Genomic DNA, 16,626 nt, shown 5'->3' on the forward strand with positions numbered 1-16,626 from the left:
ATAATGCTTGTTTCAGTTTCAGCATTAACTTTATTCTGATTCTTCTTTACATTTCATAAGTGTCATTAGCGGGTGTCGCATGCGCATCGTGAGATGCGGTGAGCATGCGACACCGTTGGAGAAATAATGAGTAGACGGGTCGCACAATTATAATTATAATGACGATCCGTCTACACTCCTCCAGGCTTTAAGAAAGTTTAATACATATATATTTTTGTTTTTTGTTTTTTTTTTCTTATTCCGACTTATTTAGTGACCTAATCACCCTTGACGCAATTTTGATTTGTTGTTTAGTGTTTGTAAATTTTTTGTAGAAAAAGGTCAAAATCATACCAGTAAAAATCATGCTGGTGATGGCCCCCAACAAGCAGCCAATGATTAATATTTTAAACTGATTCGAATTGTTTTCATTGATTTTCCTACTCATTTCAAATTCAATCAAAATTGCGAAAATTTTTGATTTAATCGTATCCAGATCATCCTGTTCGCAGCGCCAGTATGGTGGGTTTGTTAGGTGAGAGTGAGTAATAATGCTTGTTTCAGTTTCAGCATTAACTTTATTCTGATTCTTCTTCACATTTCATAATTGTCATTAGCGGGTGTCGCATGCGCATCGTGAGATGCGGTGAGCATGCGACACTGTTGGAGAAATAATGAGTAGACGGGTCGCACAATTATAATTATAATGACGATCCGTCTACAATGGTATAATTAATTATTTTATTTTAGTTTTGGGAACGATAATGTGAACGTGGATTGTACATTATTTCACATTGAGAATTAAAATAATATTAAATTTTTTTTTTGAGTTATCTCAAACATGAATTACATGAACATGATATTATTATATTTTTGTAATTAGACGTAATTGCTTTATTTCAAATTAGAACTTTGGATAGAAAGAAGAGTTAATTTTCGGTCGAAAAATAAGGCCTAAAGAGTCTTAAAAATTTCTTGGGAAAAAAAAAACAAATGCAATAGCCTATATTCCATGTATTCTACATTCCATGTAGTGCTAAAAAGGGGGAATGCCATCCATATTAACCAAATACGTGCGTGCGACTTGTATGCCACTCAAGGAAGAATGGAAAAAATAGAGTGCATTGCACAATTCCACTAATGGAATATGAACAAAATACCAGAGAGCATCGTGCAACCAAAGCACACACATACACGGCGTCACACCAAGCCAGTCACGCTTTATGAATATATAAATTGTGAAATGCATATTCTGTCGCTCAGTTCTGTCTACTGTTTTGCGTCTCTATCATTTTGCATCTCTGTTGACAGTTCGTTGAATGATTATTTCAAATAAACACGTTTGTTTGAATGGCTATGGTGTTATGCCATGTGCCATATCTCGTTTGCAAAGCGAACGCTCGAGGATAAAACTATTTCATCATATCGTGGTTGAGCTCTCTTTCTAATAACTCCACCATCTAACACAAACAGTTAGAATGGCCAGTGAGATGTGTTTTCTTTTAATGCCACTTCCTTGTATCGTTTTCATTCGCTACTCTCTATTCGATATTTTATTTATTCCACAACTTGCTGTTCTGACTTATTTCTTTCTCCCTCTCTCTCTCTCCCTTTTTGTGTCTTTTTCCCGTTTGTCGCTCTCATCCAACTAACTCGACCACTCAAAATGCAAACGTCCAATCAAAGTGCAAGTGGATCTCTTCATTTATGGCATTAACAATGCTTGCTCGTTGCTTGCGTATTTGCCTCAATTTTTCTTACTTTTCTCTTATTTTCCTCACATATTTGTTCCTCATTATTTATTATGTTCATTACAATATCATTTTTCAAAGCGGTTGCAAGTGGTCTCGTTCTCTGACACCACGGCAATAGCCAAATATTCCACATTTCATTTGAAATTACAACGATGATGATGATGATGATGATGATGATGATGATGACCACAATCATGACAACAAATAATAACAAACCGAACCGGAAGCTGTGGCATCTCTCGAATGTTTCATGCGGACAGAAGTCACACAGTAGGAAGAAATTGATGAAAAACGCAACCCGTTTCAAGAACAGACATGCACATAGCAAACCACGCAAAAGCAGAAGTAACACTTCCTAGAAACGTGCCAGTCCAAACAGACCAATGCTGTATTATGTTCTCTTAGTTCGAATATTATTTACACTTGGAAATCAACCGAAAAGAAAAAAAAAATACGGGAAGAAACGAAACCACCGCAACACGAGCGCATTGGAATTCGAGGGGTCGGGCGAATGCGATGCTCGAAATATGAAAATGAGATCTAAATGCAGAACGAGGAATGAAAAGAATGAAAGCAATAAGCTATCAATAAAATTGAATAACGTATTGAATTTTATCTTCATTTGATTTCATTCCATTGTTTATTCGGCTCGTTATGCGTGAATGGTCACACAAAATACAACAAAGTGCATGAATACGAATTGCGCATCGACAGTACAACGAGCAAAACGCACGCACGCACACACACAAGACGAACTGTGTCGAACGTAAAATGGAAAAAATGCCGGACAATTTATAAATTCGGTTTGGTTTTTACTATCGCACAAATAAAATTACGAATGCGGTTCATGAGCTCTTTTGCACCGAACGAGAAAACGAATAAGAAAAAGAAGAAGTAGAAGAGAGAATCGTTGTGTACGATGCGACCGCTTTTGTTATCGCTCGACCCGAATTGATGTCTGATTCGATTTTCTTGGCCATTATTTTCATTTGATATTTTCCTTCGTGTGCGTGTGTGTGTTCCTCCTTCGTCTTTTTTTGGTTCGATACAAAGACATATACATGTGTGTGTATGAGGTATAATATAAGAAATCCTGTACAAGATTTGATGGACGTTATATATATATATTGCTATAGGTTTCGTATTGCACACATAAATTTGATGAGTGGTTATTATATGACCAGTGAAAGTCGTTTGTCGGTGGTTTTTTTCCCTCCATCACGTCGATTCAACGACCTTTGCGATGGATTTGTTGTTGATTTTGTCACATCTCATGTGCCATTGCCAAACAAATCGAAGATATAGAATTGGCCATCCGCTCGACAGAGATGACAAACACTGATGGTGACAAGCATGCCGAATGGTTTTCTTGCTTCTTCTACTCTAATTGAATTATTTCTGTTTAAAGTAATTTACATTTGATATTTTGTGTGGTATTGTAACGCTACAACTGTTCTTCCCTAAATGTCATCGATTTCGATATTTGTGTGTTCTTTTCATTTTGCCCTCCTTACGTGTATTCTTTGCAGATTTTTTTTTCTTTTTTGCTTCATCTCCCCAATTGCTGAATTTGAGTTCATTTGACTTTTGTAACTTCATTTCATTTTTGTTAGTATTTCACCTAATATGATTTTCTATTTTTCCATCTTTGCGAGCATTTTATGCGCTTAGCACAAGCATTTGACGCTTTTGAACATTCTACAAACATACACAGTACTTCAAAAAATTCTTTTCGTTTTTCTTGTTTCGGTGTGCGTGTTTTCCATCTCTCTCTCTCTCTCTCTCTCTCTCTCTCTCTCTCTCTCTCTCTCTTTCTCTCCATCTTTGTGTATGTGAGTCAGTTTTACGACAGTCCGTTTGCGCTCCCCATTTTCATTCTAACATTGGTCATTCGGACGTTCTTCCATTCTTCCGTTCAACGAAATAAAACAAATTTATTTTGGAGTTTTGCTCGAGTAAATGGGGGGAGACAGTCAGAAAGAGAAAGAGTGTGAGAGAGAGAGAGACACCAAAGGACACCGAGATAGACAGTACGAAAAAGCACGGGAAAAAGAAGAAGATGAAGTAAAAGAAAAAAGAAGAAAAATGCCAAATGATACGGAAATCTTTATTTGCTTTAAGGACAATCTCATAGGTAGATGCTGTCTTTGGTGCTGTTTATGATGATGATGAAGATGACGGTATTTTTCCTCCCCTTCGAACCGACCTTCTGCAAAATAAATATCCGTCGCATAATCTAAAGGAGATCTCTTCATTAAGCGAATAGATGTAAAAAAAAGCGTGTATCCGTCGCTTTGTGCAGTTTGCTAGGAGTTTGATTTGTTAAAAAGATGAGCAAGCGACCATCCTACCGACCAAAAGAAATGAGAACAACAACAACAACAACAGTGTCTATATATGTGTATAAATTTTTGGCGGCGAAAATGAAACCGTTTCGTGGTGTAACAAATGTCAATTAAGGAACTCGGCCCATTAAAATGAAACATGGATTTTATTTTATCTGCAAGCTAATACATTGCTTTCGTATTACCTCAATTAAAAATTGTTCATGTAGTCTAGTTGCTGTCTTGTTCTTCCTTTTTTTTCATTCGTCGCTCTTTTCCTTTGTCATTTCCATTTAAATAATGAAGCGCGTCAGTGTCAGCGTCACTGTCGGAGCATTGAATAATATAAAACCTACTGAAATGCCACTATAAATAGTTAACGAATGATAATTTGGAAAATCGCTAGTTCAGCTTGACTTGGCTTTTGTTGATCGAAACACAACGTGGCAACGCTGATGATGATGCCGCCGACGTCGACGATGGTGTGGTGACAGCGGCAACAACCGCCACAACAACGCGTCAATGCCCAAAATAATAATTGAGAAATGAACAAAAATCATTTCATGAGTTATGGTTACAAGTCATGGGAATGATTCGACCGCAAAGCATATAAACGTGCAGCAAACGAACGAAACGAAACGAAAGTCAACACAAATAAACGTGCTGATGAAAAAAAAATCCAACAACAGCACTTCCACTGCCTTTACGTCCATCGAAATCATTAAAGTGATTCCGATTCGTCGGCTACAGGGCATAACTTCCCCGGTCATAATTCCACCGAATTTCGGACAAAATTTCCCCAAAATCCAAAAAAATCTATGGGGAAATTATGTCCATTTTCAATTGGATATAATTCCACTGACTCTTTGGTCATAATTTCCCCGAGAAATTATGTCCATATGCATTTGGATATAATTTCTTCTGATTTTTGGACATATTTTCTCTAATCAAAATTTTTTAGATGGGGAATTTATGTCCAAATTTGAAATGGAATTATTTTCTCCGTCATTTCGGCCATAAATTCTCCATTCATTTTGTATGAGGGAAGTTATGACCGGGGAAAATATGACCGGTCACCCGATTCGTCAATATTTTTCTGATAGTGAGTAAACATACGTAGCTCCCGCTGAGTGGCATTGGTAACAACGCCACCGACACCAACCATCCGTATAGTTGCTTCATTCTGTTGCTGGTTTCAATAGAAAAATTGAGGCTGTGAGAATGAAAATGACAATACAGGAATAAACATTCTGAAGCGCATCAAGAAAAAAAAATTCGCAAAAGTGAATCATGAGTTCTGAATACGCAAAAGTGAACCATGAACCTACTATGCTACCCATGTAAATTCTTGTTTCACTTTTGCTTATTCAGAACTCATGATTCATTTTTGCGAATTTTTTTTCTTGATGTGTTTCAGAATGTTTATTCCTGTATTGCCATTTTCATTCTCACAGCCTCAATTGTTTCTTCTTTTTTTTGTCGTTTGTATACGTATATGAAACGAGAGTAAACTCAATACAGAGCGCAACATAATGATAGCTTTTATCAAATTACTGTTGCAAAGCAACACTGGTTGCGTTCCATAGCGATTCACTGGCACTATGGCCAAACAGAAGAAAAATGATACGAAAGTTCGACGCACAACAGAACCGAATGAAGAAAGGGAACGAATGCTTGAGCCATACAGAGAGCCAAAAGAGAGCCAAGAAAGGCAACGAAATAGTACATACAATTCACACAAACCCCAAAGCACACAATACTCATTATACACAACGAAAACGAGATAGAACGAGTGAGAAATAGAATGTAAGCAGTAGACTGCTTCAAAAAAGAAAGTTGACCCTCGCAAAGAACGCATATGGGCACCATAGAAATTGGTGAAGCAAGCCCCATATCAAAATTTCATGACAGAGTTTTCGGAAGCCAATTCATATCGCAACATTTCGACTGAAATCATTTTTCCAGCCAATTTTCAGCAAAAACTGATGATAGGGTTTTGTCTGGCTCGTCAATATCTACAACTTTCACCAAGACATTAGCACTTGAAAAGGCATTCTGGGCCAGTTACAGTGTGAAATGACCAAAAAAATTACAATTTTTCGGCATTTTTTACATTTTTCGCTGTACTGGTCATCTAGGCGGTGGACTTTTATTTAGTTTTCGACCTGTGTCGTATAGCCAGAACCTGTACAAATATTTTTTTACCTGTCCGATTGCGATTTGGATGGAGTTTGGCGACAATTGATTCAGACATAACAGACCAATTTCAGGCCAAAATGAGCAAATCACGACTACGAGCTTCGATTTGACAAATAAAAGCAGGCGATTTCTACCTGTTCTGCCTTTAAACTTCTAGTATGATCCCTTACGAACATTTTAAGCACTAACTTGACTAAATCGAGTGATGTTTTTACATATTTCTAGCCTCATATTCGATTTCAACTCCCAAAAAATCGACTTTTGACCAAAACATCCTTAAGTATAGGCTTTTTAGGGATGGTGTCTTGGTGCAATGTTATTTTTTCTGGGAAATATGGGGAGTCTTCCCAGATAAAAACTGTTGAAAGTGGCTATTTAAGGTACCTCCCGAACAAAAGTTACGTTTTTTATGCATTTTGCTATGGAAATATCAATTTTTGTTCGAGAGGTACCTCAAAAATACACTTTTTGGATGAGTTTCTTAGTGAAAAGTTATTTTTTTCGAGAAATTTTGGGGATCCACTCATACAGAAAAAATAACTTTTTTAATTAATTCAACTTTAATAACTCATTTCGAGAAAAAATAACTTTGCGCCAAGACACTATCCCTGAAAAGCCTATATTTAGGGATTTTTTGGACAAAAGTCGATTTTTTTGGAGTTGAAATCGAATATGAGGCCAGAAATATGTAAAACATCACTCGATTTGGTCGTGTTAGTACTTAAAATGTTCGTAAGGGATCATACTAGATGTTTAAAGGCAAATCGAAGCTCGTAGTCGTGATTTGCTCATTTTGGTCAGAAATTTGTCATTTATGTCTGAATCAATTGACACCAAATTTCATCCAAATCGCAATCGGACAAGTAAAAAAAAATTTGTATAGGTTTTGACTACATGATACAAGTCGAAAACCGAACCAAAGTCTACCACCATTTTGAAGCAGTCTAATAAGCAGGTATTTTCCAATATCTTTGGAATTTATTTGATGAAATATGCACCTCTCTATGTGTGGAAATGCTGTTCACTTTAACTGTCTCGCCCACAGTGTGTGTGTGTGTGTCTATCGTATGGATAGCAATGTCTATACGCATATAGCACAACAAAGTGCCGCCCCATTCGTCTTTTATGCTACTATCCTTCGCTCAAAATGCTTAAACTTTTGTATACAATATAGTTTATGAAGCGATTTGGACGCAGTTTGATGGATACACATTTATTTATGTCGAAGATATATTTTCTGCTCCATCATAAATATAAGAAATGCGTGCGCGTGTGCATGTGCGCTCGGACGTGTGTCCGCTCCTCTGTGTTTGTGAGTGTGGCAAAAGACAAATGATTCCTAAATGCATATACACCAAGCAATGATGAAGCAACCGATCCAATAATATGGTACAAATGAAGCGTGCCACCGAATACGTATACAATACTTAATGCGGAAATCGTGATGTTTGCAAAAATATCCAAGAATATTTCATACAGATATATATGTATATATGTGCATAACGTTGCAAATGATATAGTAGTTGGACTTATGAAATTGACTTATTAAATTGTTAAAAGGTTGACGATCATTAATGGTGTTTTTCCGTACATAAATTATTTACCACCAGAATGGAAATGTTCATCATTGCAAGCGTCGTTTGTCGATTATCTTGCTTCGCCACGATAATATTGTAACAAGCTCGAAAACTATGCTCGAACGTGTATAGTTCCGGCATTACCATGGCAATCGGTAAACAAATAACTTTAAATGGACGTTCGGAGAATGAAGAAAGGAGAAAAAAAAATAAACATAAATAAATAACAATAACAACAGCAGCGTTAGCAAATGTTTGTGTGCACATGAAATGAATTGAGCTGTCGTGTTCGTAGACGCTCTGCGTGAGTCATTACACATGTCATTTCTACCACACCAAATCGAAAGTGGCTTTCTCTCTTGCCTTTGTTCTTCTTCTTCTTCTTCTTCTCTCTCTCTCTCTCTCTCTCTCTCTCTCTCTCTCAAAATATGATATCCAATTATCGTTTTCTGCCTCTTTATTGCGTTTGTATGAATATTAAAAATGAATGATATTTCGTTTGTGAATAGGACAATGCTGAACAACTCAAACACAATGGTTTGTTGTTAACCAACCGAAGTGGTAATCGCTTGATGTTGGGCACAATTTTTTCTGGTCTTCCCTTCACTCTCCAGTTCGAATTGAATCCGCAATGACCAAACGAGAGAACAAAGCGAAAGTAGTTTGTAGTTTGTGGTCATAGTTGATATTCATAAATGTCGGACGGTTGGGTGTACATCAAAACGGTTTTAATTATGTCCGGTTATAAGGAGGCATACATAGAGAAAGTGTACTGTTCTCTCGTTTCGTTTCGTTCATTGTCTTGCAGATAATGGATTTACAGCGAATTAGTGTGTTCACCTGCATATTATTGAGGTGGATATATCCAAATAAAAAGCGATAGCAACGCAATGCGAACCAAATGAACGTTCTCTACCCAAAATCCGGCTATCTGCCACATTCGCTCTCTTTCTATTTTAAATCGGACCAATTAAGGGATGGCCCATTTGAAAGGGTGCAAAATAAAGCATGAGCAAGCATAAAAACCCACCCAATATCATAATAAACACTCGACTCGGTATTTTTCTTCTCCAAACAAATGTATATGCAAAATGGAACGTTTTCCTTTTGCATTGAAGAACATTTCTCGGCTTTCGTCCGAATTTTGCATTTAGCACCAGACAAAACTGATTGAGCAAGCACAAAATCATATATTACACAATTCATTTTATATCCTTTCAAATTATGCTTAAGCAGTGAAGGAAATTGGTGCTTCAGTGAAGCGCAGAGAGAGGGAAAAGAGTCGAGCATTTTGTATTGACAGGCAGCAAAAGAGAAGAGAGGATAAAAAGAGCAAGCCAAATAAAACGAGAAAAATATCAGATTTTCAAGCTTTGAGAAAACGACGGAGGCTAACAATGTCGTCGTCGGTGTGTATGTTGCCTTCGCGGAAAATGCAGCCAAAATCATCTTTATGTTGCTATCACAAATGAATTTTCACTTTTTCGGTTTTAAATGAAATATGTCAGATCGTAAATTGATTTGGTTCCATGGAAAATCCATTCGAAAAATTAGCTCCGAATATCGTGAAAATTCACTCATTTTCTCATCAATTGGTGGAAAGTTGTAAGCAGAATTGTTGCTCGGATGATTCGCGAGCATAAAAATCATTTGAAACAAACAAATGGAAAAACGGAGGAATGTAAATAACAAAGAGAATTGTTGGACGAACAATTTTCGAGAGTCAAAATGAAAATGAAAACGAGAGAGAGAGAGAGAGAAACGAAAAAAAAGAAGAAAGAAAATTTCGACAATTATTGAAAGAGAGTCCAACTATACATAACAATGTACAAGCGATGCGGAAACAGCAATAAAATACACGAGAATGGCGCAAAAAGCAAAAAAATCTATTCGATTTATTCGAACGAAAGCGAGAGAGGGAGAGTGAAAATGCATAAACTGTGAACGTTTCACTGCGCTGCGTTTCTTTCGTTGCAGTGCTGTTTGTGTGTGTGTGTGTGTGTGTGTGTGTGTGTGTGTGTGTGTGCAATGTGCTTGCATTTTGCCGTTCCGAATTGTATTTATTTCTCGAGGTTTTTTTCTGTAATTTCACAAGTAGCGCCGGCAAAATGCACAAAGACCAATAAAATTGATGCAATGGTAATCTAGTGTGACAGCGCGGTCACGCCATCTACCCCCAGTACTACAATTGGGAAATATGTATTGCGTCGTAAAATTTGTTATTCACTAATAATAAATGGTAATAAAGTGCATGGCGCTTAAATTATAATTGCAATCACAATCTCATCGAAATGGTTGGGAAACAAAGCAACCAAAACATGCAGCTAAATTCATAACCGTTGCTAGTCAGAATTGAATGCACACAACACGATATTCGCGTGCACTGAATTACTGTGTATTGACGTAACGGGGTCGAAACTAAAGAGAGCGAGCAAATGAGCGTGCGAAAGAGAGAGATTTGAACGAGATTGCCGGAATATAATGATTCCGACGGGAATACCATCGCGATAACATATGAATGCATACATTAATGCTAGCAAATTCCGTAAATCTTGTTTTGCAGCCAAACATAATTGAAATGTCCTCAAATTAAATAGGATATTTGTATAAATTCGCTGTCTTTGTAGCGATCTCAAGCGTCCATGATTTTCATCCATTTTTTTGGTCGCTTGAATTTGCCGCATTTTAATTTTTGCCTGAATGAATTTCGTTTTTTCATTTTTTTTTTTTCATTGAAATCATCAAAGTCTCATAATGCTGCTTGTTGCGATGGTTGTTTTTTTTTTGTGGCAAATGACACAATTTGATCGGGGAGTCGGGTTAATTTTTCGCGGAAAAGTACCGAACCTTGATTATAATCTGGCAGCCGACTGAACCACGTTGAATTTTTCGTGCTTGAATTCGATTGTCAATTAATTTGGCAAATGAAAAAATTAAAAAGAAAGTACCAACACACATACACTCCATTTGTTTCTATTGAAGATCAATCGCAGTGAATACTGTCACGTGCAGCGTCAAGTGTCATTCTATTTCATTTTCGAAAATTCTCGATTTTAATTAATTTTCACGATGTTAACAATGATCAATCCTCTTTCATCATTAATTGAAATTCTTGGTTGAATCTCGTTTTGAGATGGCTTCAAATGGTGCGCTTTGCCTCCCCAGTGTAGTTGTTGTTGTTGTTCTTGCTTGGATTTTGCGCTGAATGGGGTTTACATTTTGAATATTGCCATTCGTTATGAACTGTACTTTTTTTTCTTCATTTTGTTTCGTTTCCTGCGTCATCGTATGTGTTTTTACTTGCAACGTTCACATTCTATTCCCGCGACGCTCATTTTTCTACTTTGACTGCAAAATCGCACACAGTTCGAAATTTGTGTCGCATTTTGGCTCAATGAAAATATACTAATAAATTATGGGGTTGGAATACATTAAAAATGCGAAACATTCACTCATTGTTTGACGACAAGCGAAAGAAAGCAAAAAAAAAACGTACTCAAACTTATTGTCTACGTGCGCAAAGTATGTGTGTTTGTTGATTCTTGTGTATATATGTATGTGTTTGTGTTTGCTTTTTTGCGGTCGCTGCAAGTATTTAGTTAGTGTTACGACGACCCAGTGTTTCTTTTTCCTTAATTTGAAAGTTAAATTTTGAAACAAGATACAACTTTGACTGGCGTTTGTCGCAACAAAAGCGAAAAAGAACAACCGGATTGGATTGAAACAATTCATTGCATTGTGATTCTTTGTCGACGGTGTTGGTGTATGTGTGTGTATCAATGTCTCGTCGTCTGTAGCCGAGTATTTGGTTATCCATTTTGAAGGGGATTTTAGAGAAAGTGTTGTAAACATTTTCTTTTGGTTCTGAATTAAAAATAGAAAATCGTTCGAGGGTCACAACATCGTTTTTGAGCCATTTAATTCGTATTTAATTGTGTAACCGTCATCATTCGTCGATCCATTAGAAAGAATCGGGCTCAATCTCATTAGAAAATTTATTTGCGATGCGCGATGGCGACAACAACGCGCAACATCCGTGCGAGAGAAAGAGCGAAAGAAACAGAGGCACGGCTAAACATCGACAAGATGAGAATTACACGTGTGCTCATAAAAAAAGTTGGTCGATGAGTCACAAAATTGTTGTCACAAAAAGCATCAAACCACATCATCCAGCCGAGAACGTGAACATTGGGGAAAAAAAAACTTTATGAATATCTGTGTCAGAGGAAATTTTAGCTAACCGTAATCAAATTCAGATATCTTTAGCACCGTACAAATTGTGCAACACTGTTTCAATGTAGAGAAAAACTGAGTAAAAAGACCAGCTATGACGGGTGACGATGCTAGGCAAAACCAACTATTCACGGTATCGTCCCATCGAACAACGAGTGAACAAAATTGTGCGCTCCTTCTTCAAACCCAATCCCAATCGCGCGCGCTCCAATCGCAATGCCTTGTGCGTATATGACACACCATTAGAAGTGTTCATTCATTCCGAACAAAAACTCATTTAATTTTCGTTGAGTGACATGATAAAAGTGTATTGGATTACATTCATAATGGCATGATTATAAGTTTTGCTCGTTGGTTGGTTTGTTCGCGCTAACGCGCGCGCTCGTGTTTAATGCTACCAATGGCGAAAGCCAACATCACTGACACAACATTCAGTACATACTCACACAAATGGGCTACGATTTGTGCATATTATTGTTTGTTTTTCTGCTTCTTTTGACTTTTTATGGTGCATGCTGTTAATTTGCTTCCGCGTGTATTCGCGCTGCTGTTAACAGGAGCAGCAAACTTCAATCGAAAAACATACAACGACAATTCTTTGATCAACATCACCACATGAACACATACAAGCATTTTGCAGCAGCATCAGTGCTGGTGGTGGTGGTTGTTGGCAGGAGGAGGGCGGGTGCATTTTATACATGGCATAATTAGGAAAATTCTTCTTCTGTACATATAACAATACACGTTGCACATATCATTATAGAATGTCGAGTCTAATGAATGCCCGCTGCAGAAAATATGCAAAAATGGAATGTGTGCGCGTGTGTGTGTGTGATGGGCTCTGAAATGTGTGCTCATCACAGAAATTATTTTGCACATGTTATGTGAAGCAACTATGCGGAAGCACACAATTGAAAAACCGAAAATCTTATTTTCATTTAAATCCAAACTTCATTGTTTCTCTTCGCACAGATTTTCACATGGCCTGATATCTCATCTGTTGGCGCGCATTCATATAATTTTCGTTGAAATTTATTGGAAAAGGACGCATATTCTCACAATGCCACAAATTTGATTCACCAAAGTCATATACAAGCAGATAAATCTTGTTCTGTTCAAAACATAAAGTTCGCTGCGGAAAATGGAGACGGCCAGAGAAGGGCAGAGAGAGAGGAAGGGAGAAAAAACACAACAACTCAAGGCAAATTCTTCATATTTTCCACTCTTATCTCTGCGAATGAGAGAGGAAGACGAGAAGTGTGCGAGTTTGCAATGGGGAATACGGAAAAACTATCTTCACGAAAAACTTTTTCTCTCCAAATTAATAACAATTTTATTTAATTGCGTGATTTCATTCGGTTTTTCATTCTTGGCTTTGAGCTACATACTGAATGCGATATCACTCAAGATATCGCAGTCATTTACGTGAAGAATTTTCGTTTATTTAATGAATGGGGGCGCTGCAATGTTTTACCTGCTACTTTCAAAGCAATTAGTTGAATTTCATTTGAAACTACCATGCACTTTACATTAATTACACTCTCTCTCTGTGTGTGTGCATGTGCATGTGCATGTGTGCGCGCATATGAATCTGTTCAAGGTTCAAATTTGGTTTGTCTATCTGTCAAGTTAATAATAATGCTCGTCCGAATATGATATGGTATTTTCAATTAAATTTACCTTCGAACGTCCTTGTACACGTTGTCCATTGTTCAATTGAATCCAGGCATCCCATCGATAGCGATACACCGTCAATGTGTTCCATTGATTCAGCATCACCTCCGTATCTGATCGCACTTTCCCCGTTCCTGATCCACAATCAAACCTAAACGATGCCCAACCCAAACGAGATGAAAGGATATATTATAATCATTTGGCTATATACGTATATTTTAATAACTCGCTCCAATAAATTAATTAAATTCAACATTATGGAAAATACTGTGCCGCGCTGATGATTGTCGCATTGCATTTATACAAAATATAATAGTAATAGTTAATTGAAAAATTCTGTTGGTCTGTAGTAATGACGACAATGATATTTATGAGTGAGAGAGCGCGAGGAAGAGGTGTCGAGTGAGTGTACACTGTACATAGGCAAACCATTGCTTTCCATAAGCTCACATGACATGGAATTCGCTTTAATGTATTATATGGGCTTATTTTATTATTGATTTCACATGTGTTTGGCACAGTGACAAGTGCGCTAGCGCTGTATTTTATCATTGCATTCAAAATGTTGTGAAGTGAGCGAGCGAGCGGACGAACGACACCAGAATGAGATATTTTAAGAATTTCTTGCTGAAAATCTCTGCAGTGACAACCGCACAATGTTCATTCTTGCAATAAACTAACTAATTTCTATCATCATATAATCCCATTTTCATTTTTTTAATTCGCTTCTTAAGCCACTGTTGACAATATGTGTGTGTTGAACAGACACAACCAGAAGAAACAGAAATAAAAAATAAAAATAAGCAACTCTTATTTTAATCATCGTGTCAAATTGTATTCTGTTAACATTCTATTATGCTTTTTTTCTACTCCATAAAAGACCATTTAATAATGAAATACTCTCGGATATTTTGTCTTAACGTAAGTAACTTTTTGAGAAATGCAGTCAATGACAGATAGCTGAGGATATATGCTGAGCATAGAAACTCAGCTATCTGTCATTGACTGGAGAAATGTCTCACAAGGGTGTGCTAACAATGTGCAAGCGTTCGCCACTATTTCCAAGCAAAGCATAGCATGTTGTGGACACAAATATCCGAGACCAGTGCAATAGAACAGCGTTTGATTTTGTTGTTGCTTACTGAAAATGGATGTAGTAGCAGTAGGTTTTTTTTGCAAATGAAGACATATTTAAGTAACATCAGAAAGTATGGAGATTTTGATTGGAAAAATGCCATAAAGTTGCAGTAATCAACTTTTCGTGAAACATCGATAGAGAATTTGGGAAATATTTCAATATTTGAGGGACATTTTTCCTGACAAATTCCGTCAAAGGTGCAATTTTTCCAAGTTTCAACTAACGAACAACAAATGCCATAAAAGATTCATTTTTTTCTGCGCACGTTGGCTAAAGCAATATAAATCAGTATTGATTTTTATTGCCTTTTTTATGTTCACATCTTTTTCTTTCTATCATACCAGAAGTTACCGACTGTTCGTGGACATAAATAGACATTTTTGCCGTAAAATGTGATTCCGTATCCATGACTTTATAATGTTATACATGCGAACAAAATTGAGTACTTAGCCGTGTGGCTCATTTGGAGCTGTTGTGTCAGGCGTGAGTTGAAAAATTTATTGATGTTTCTTTTTTTCAACGAAAATCCAGAATTTACGCGAATTCTGTATGTTTATAGACACAATTCGCTATCTGCTGTTGGCTAACGATTCATTCAATTTCTTCGTGAAGAGAAAAAATTGTGTTTTTTTCATTCGATTCAAAGAGCAAAAAAACACGGTGTACATCAATGTTTCATGTCATGCTTACGAAGCATTATGAATAGAAGTATCTTTGGGAGGGTGAGTGTGCGAGCGTTTTTTTTCTTCATGTAAATCTTTTTGCATTTATGATGATTTTGATTCGAAATAAATATTAAGCGAGTGATGAATCCAAATAAAGTCAAACGATTTCGAAGTGTTTTCGAGAAGAAGAAAAAAAAGAAGGTAGATCTAGATAAGCATGAAATAAAAAAAAGGCGAAACGTAAGCGTGGCACTGACACACGGAAAATAGTGCGAATATGCTTTTAATATCTTGCAAATGAAGCGAATCAAATAATCACGGACAGATTCGATTCTGTCTCTCGTCTATTTTATCTATCCATCTCTTTATCTCTCCCTGTGTACAGTTTTTGTATTGGGAAAAAACGAGAGAGAAAAAAATCGAAATAATGTAAACAGATTGTATGCAATAATGGTGTCGAATAATGGAAAAGCGCAAACAAATGCAATGCGTCTTTAATAAACTAATCGATCAAGATACACAGCGGCTTTCAAGTTTCTGCGTTATTATTCTTCTTTTTCGTTATGATTTTTTTCCATCGAATTTCCTCAATAAATCCTCTCAATCATTCACATTGCATACAGTTGGTGTTGGCCTGAAATCATCATTCATGGATAAACAATCGTCGAATAAAATCCGCGCAGATAAGCAGAAAAGAGGGGAGCGAGAGAGAGTCGTTCATTTTCATTCCCGTTGCTTATTTGTTCGCATTTCGAATGGAAGTCTCGTCAACTCATCACGCGCATTCATTTTCGTCATGAGACTCGATTCGATCGTTACCACATTGTCATTTAATTTTCATGGGTCCCATTCTATCCGACAGCATGTTCAACACGATTAAATGTCCAGTAAATTGACGGATCTGGCCGTTAGCATTCGTGGCCAAAGAAGATTAGAGAAAATATATTTACATATACAAACGACAAAAAAGAAGAAGAAAAAGGAGAAGGAGGAGAAGACTGGGCCGTAGAAGAAGCAAGCGCACGAAGGACATATCAGGAAAAAAATGCGAGAAAAAAAACTGCGGCATGGTAAAACTTTTTG

The 16,626-nt window shown here is 36.9% G+C and overlaps 1 protein-coding gene across 1 annotated transcript in view; it reads right to left on the reverse strand.

The window, feature by feature from the left end:
* The window catches only part of LOC129578841 (uncharacterized), a 125,666-nt gene that overhangs the window by 48,080 nt on the left and 60,960 nt on the right, over positions 1 to 16,626 (reverse strand). Inside the window, exon 9 of the mRNA XM_055468023.1 lies at positions 13,747 to 13,891. Within this exon, the coding sequence (XP_055323998.1) occupies positions 13,747 to 13,891 (145 nt within the window). The remainder of the gene's footprint in view (positions 1 to 13,746; positions 13,892 to 16,626) is intronic.

Source organism: Sitodiplosis mosellana, unplaced genomic scaffold (genome assembly GCF_009176505.1).
Source record: "Sitodiplosis mosellana isolate CC-2019 unplaced genomic scaffold, AAFC_SMos_1.0 Smas_scaffold_6226, whole genome shotgun sequence".
NCBI classification, from domain to species: Eukaryota; Metazoa; Arthropoda; class Insecta; order Diptera; family Cecidomyiidae; genus Sitodiplosis; species Sitodiplosis mosellana.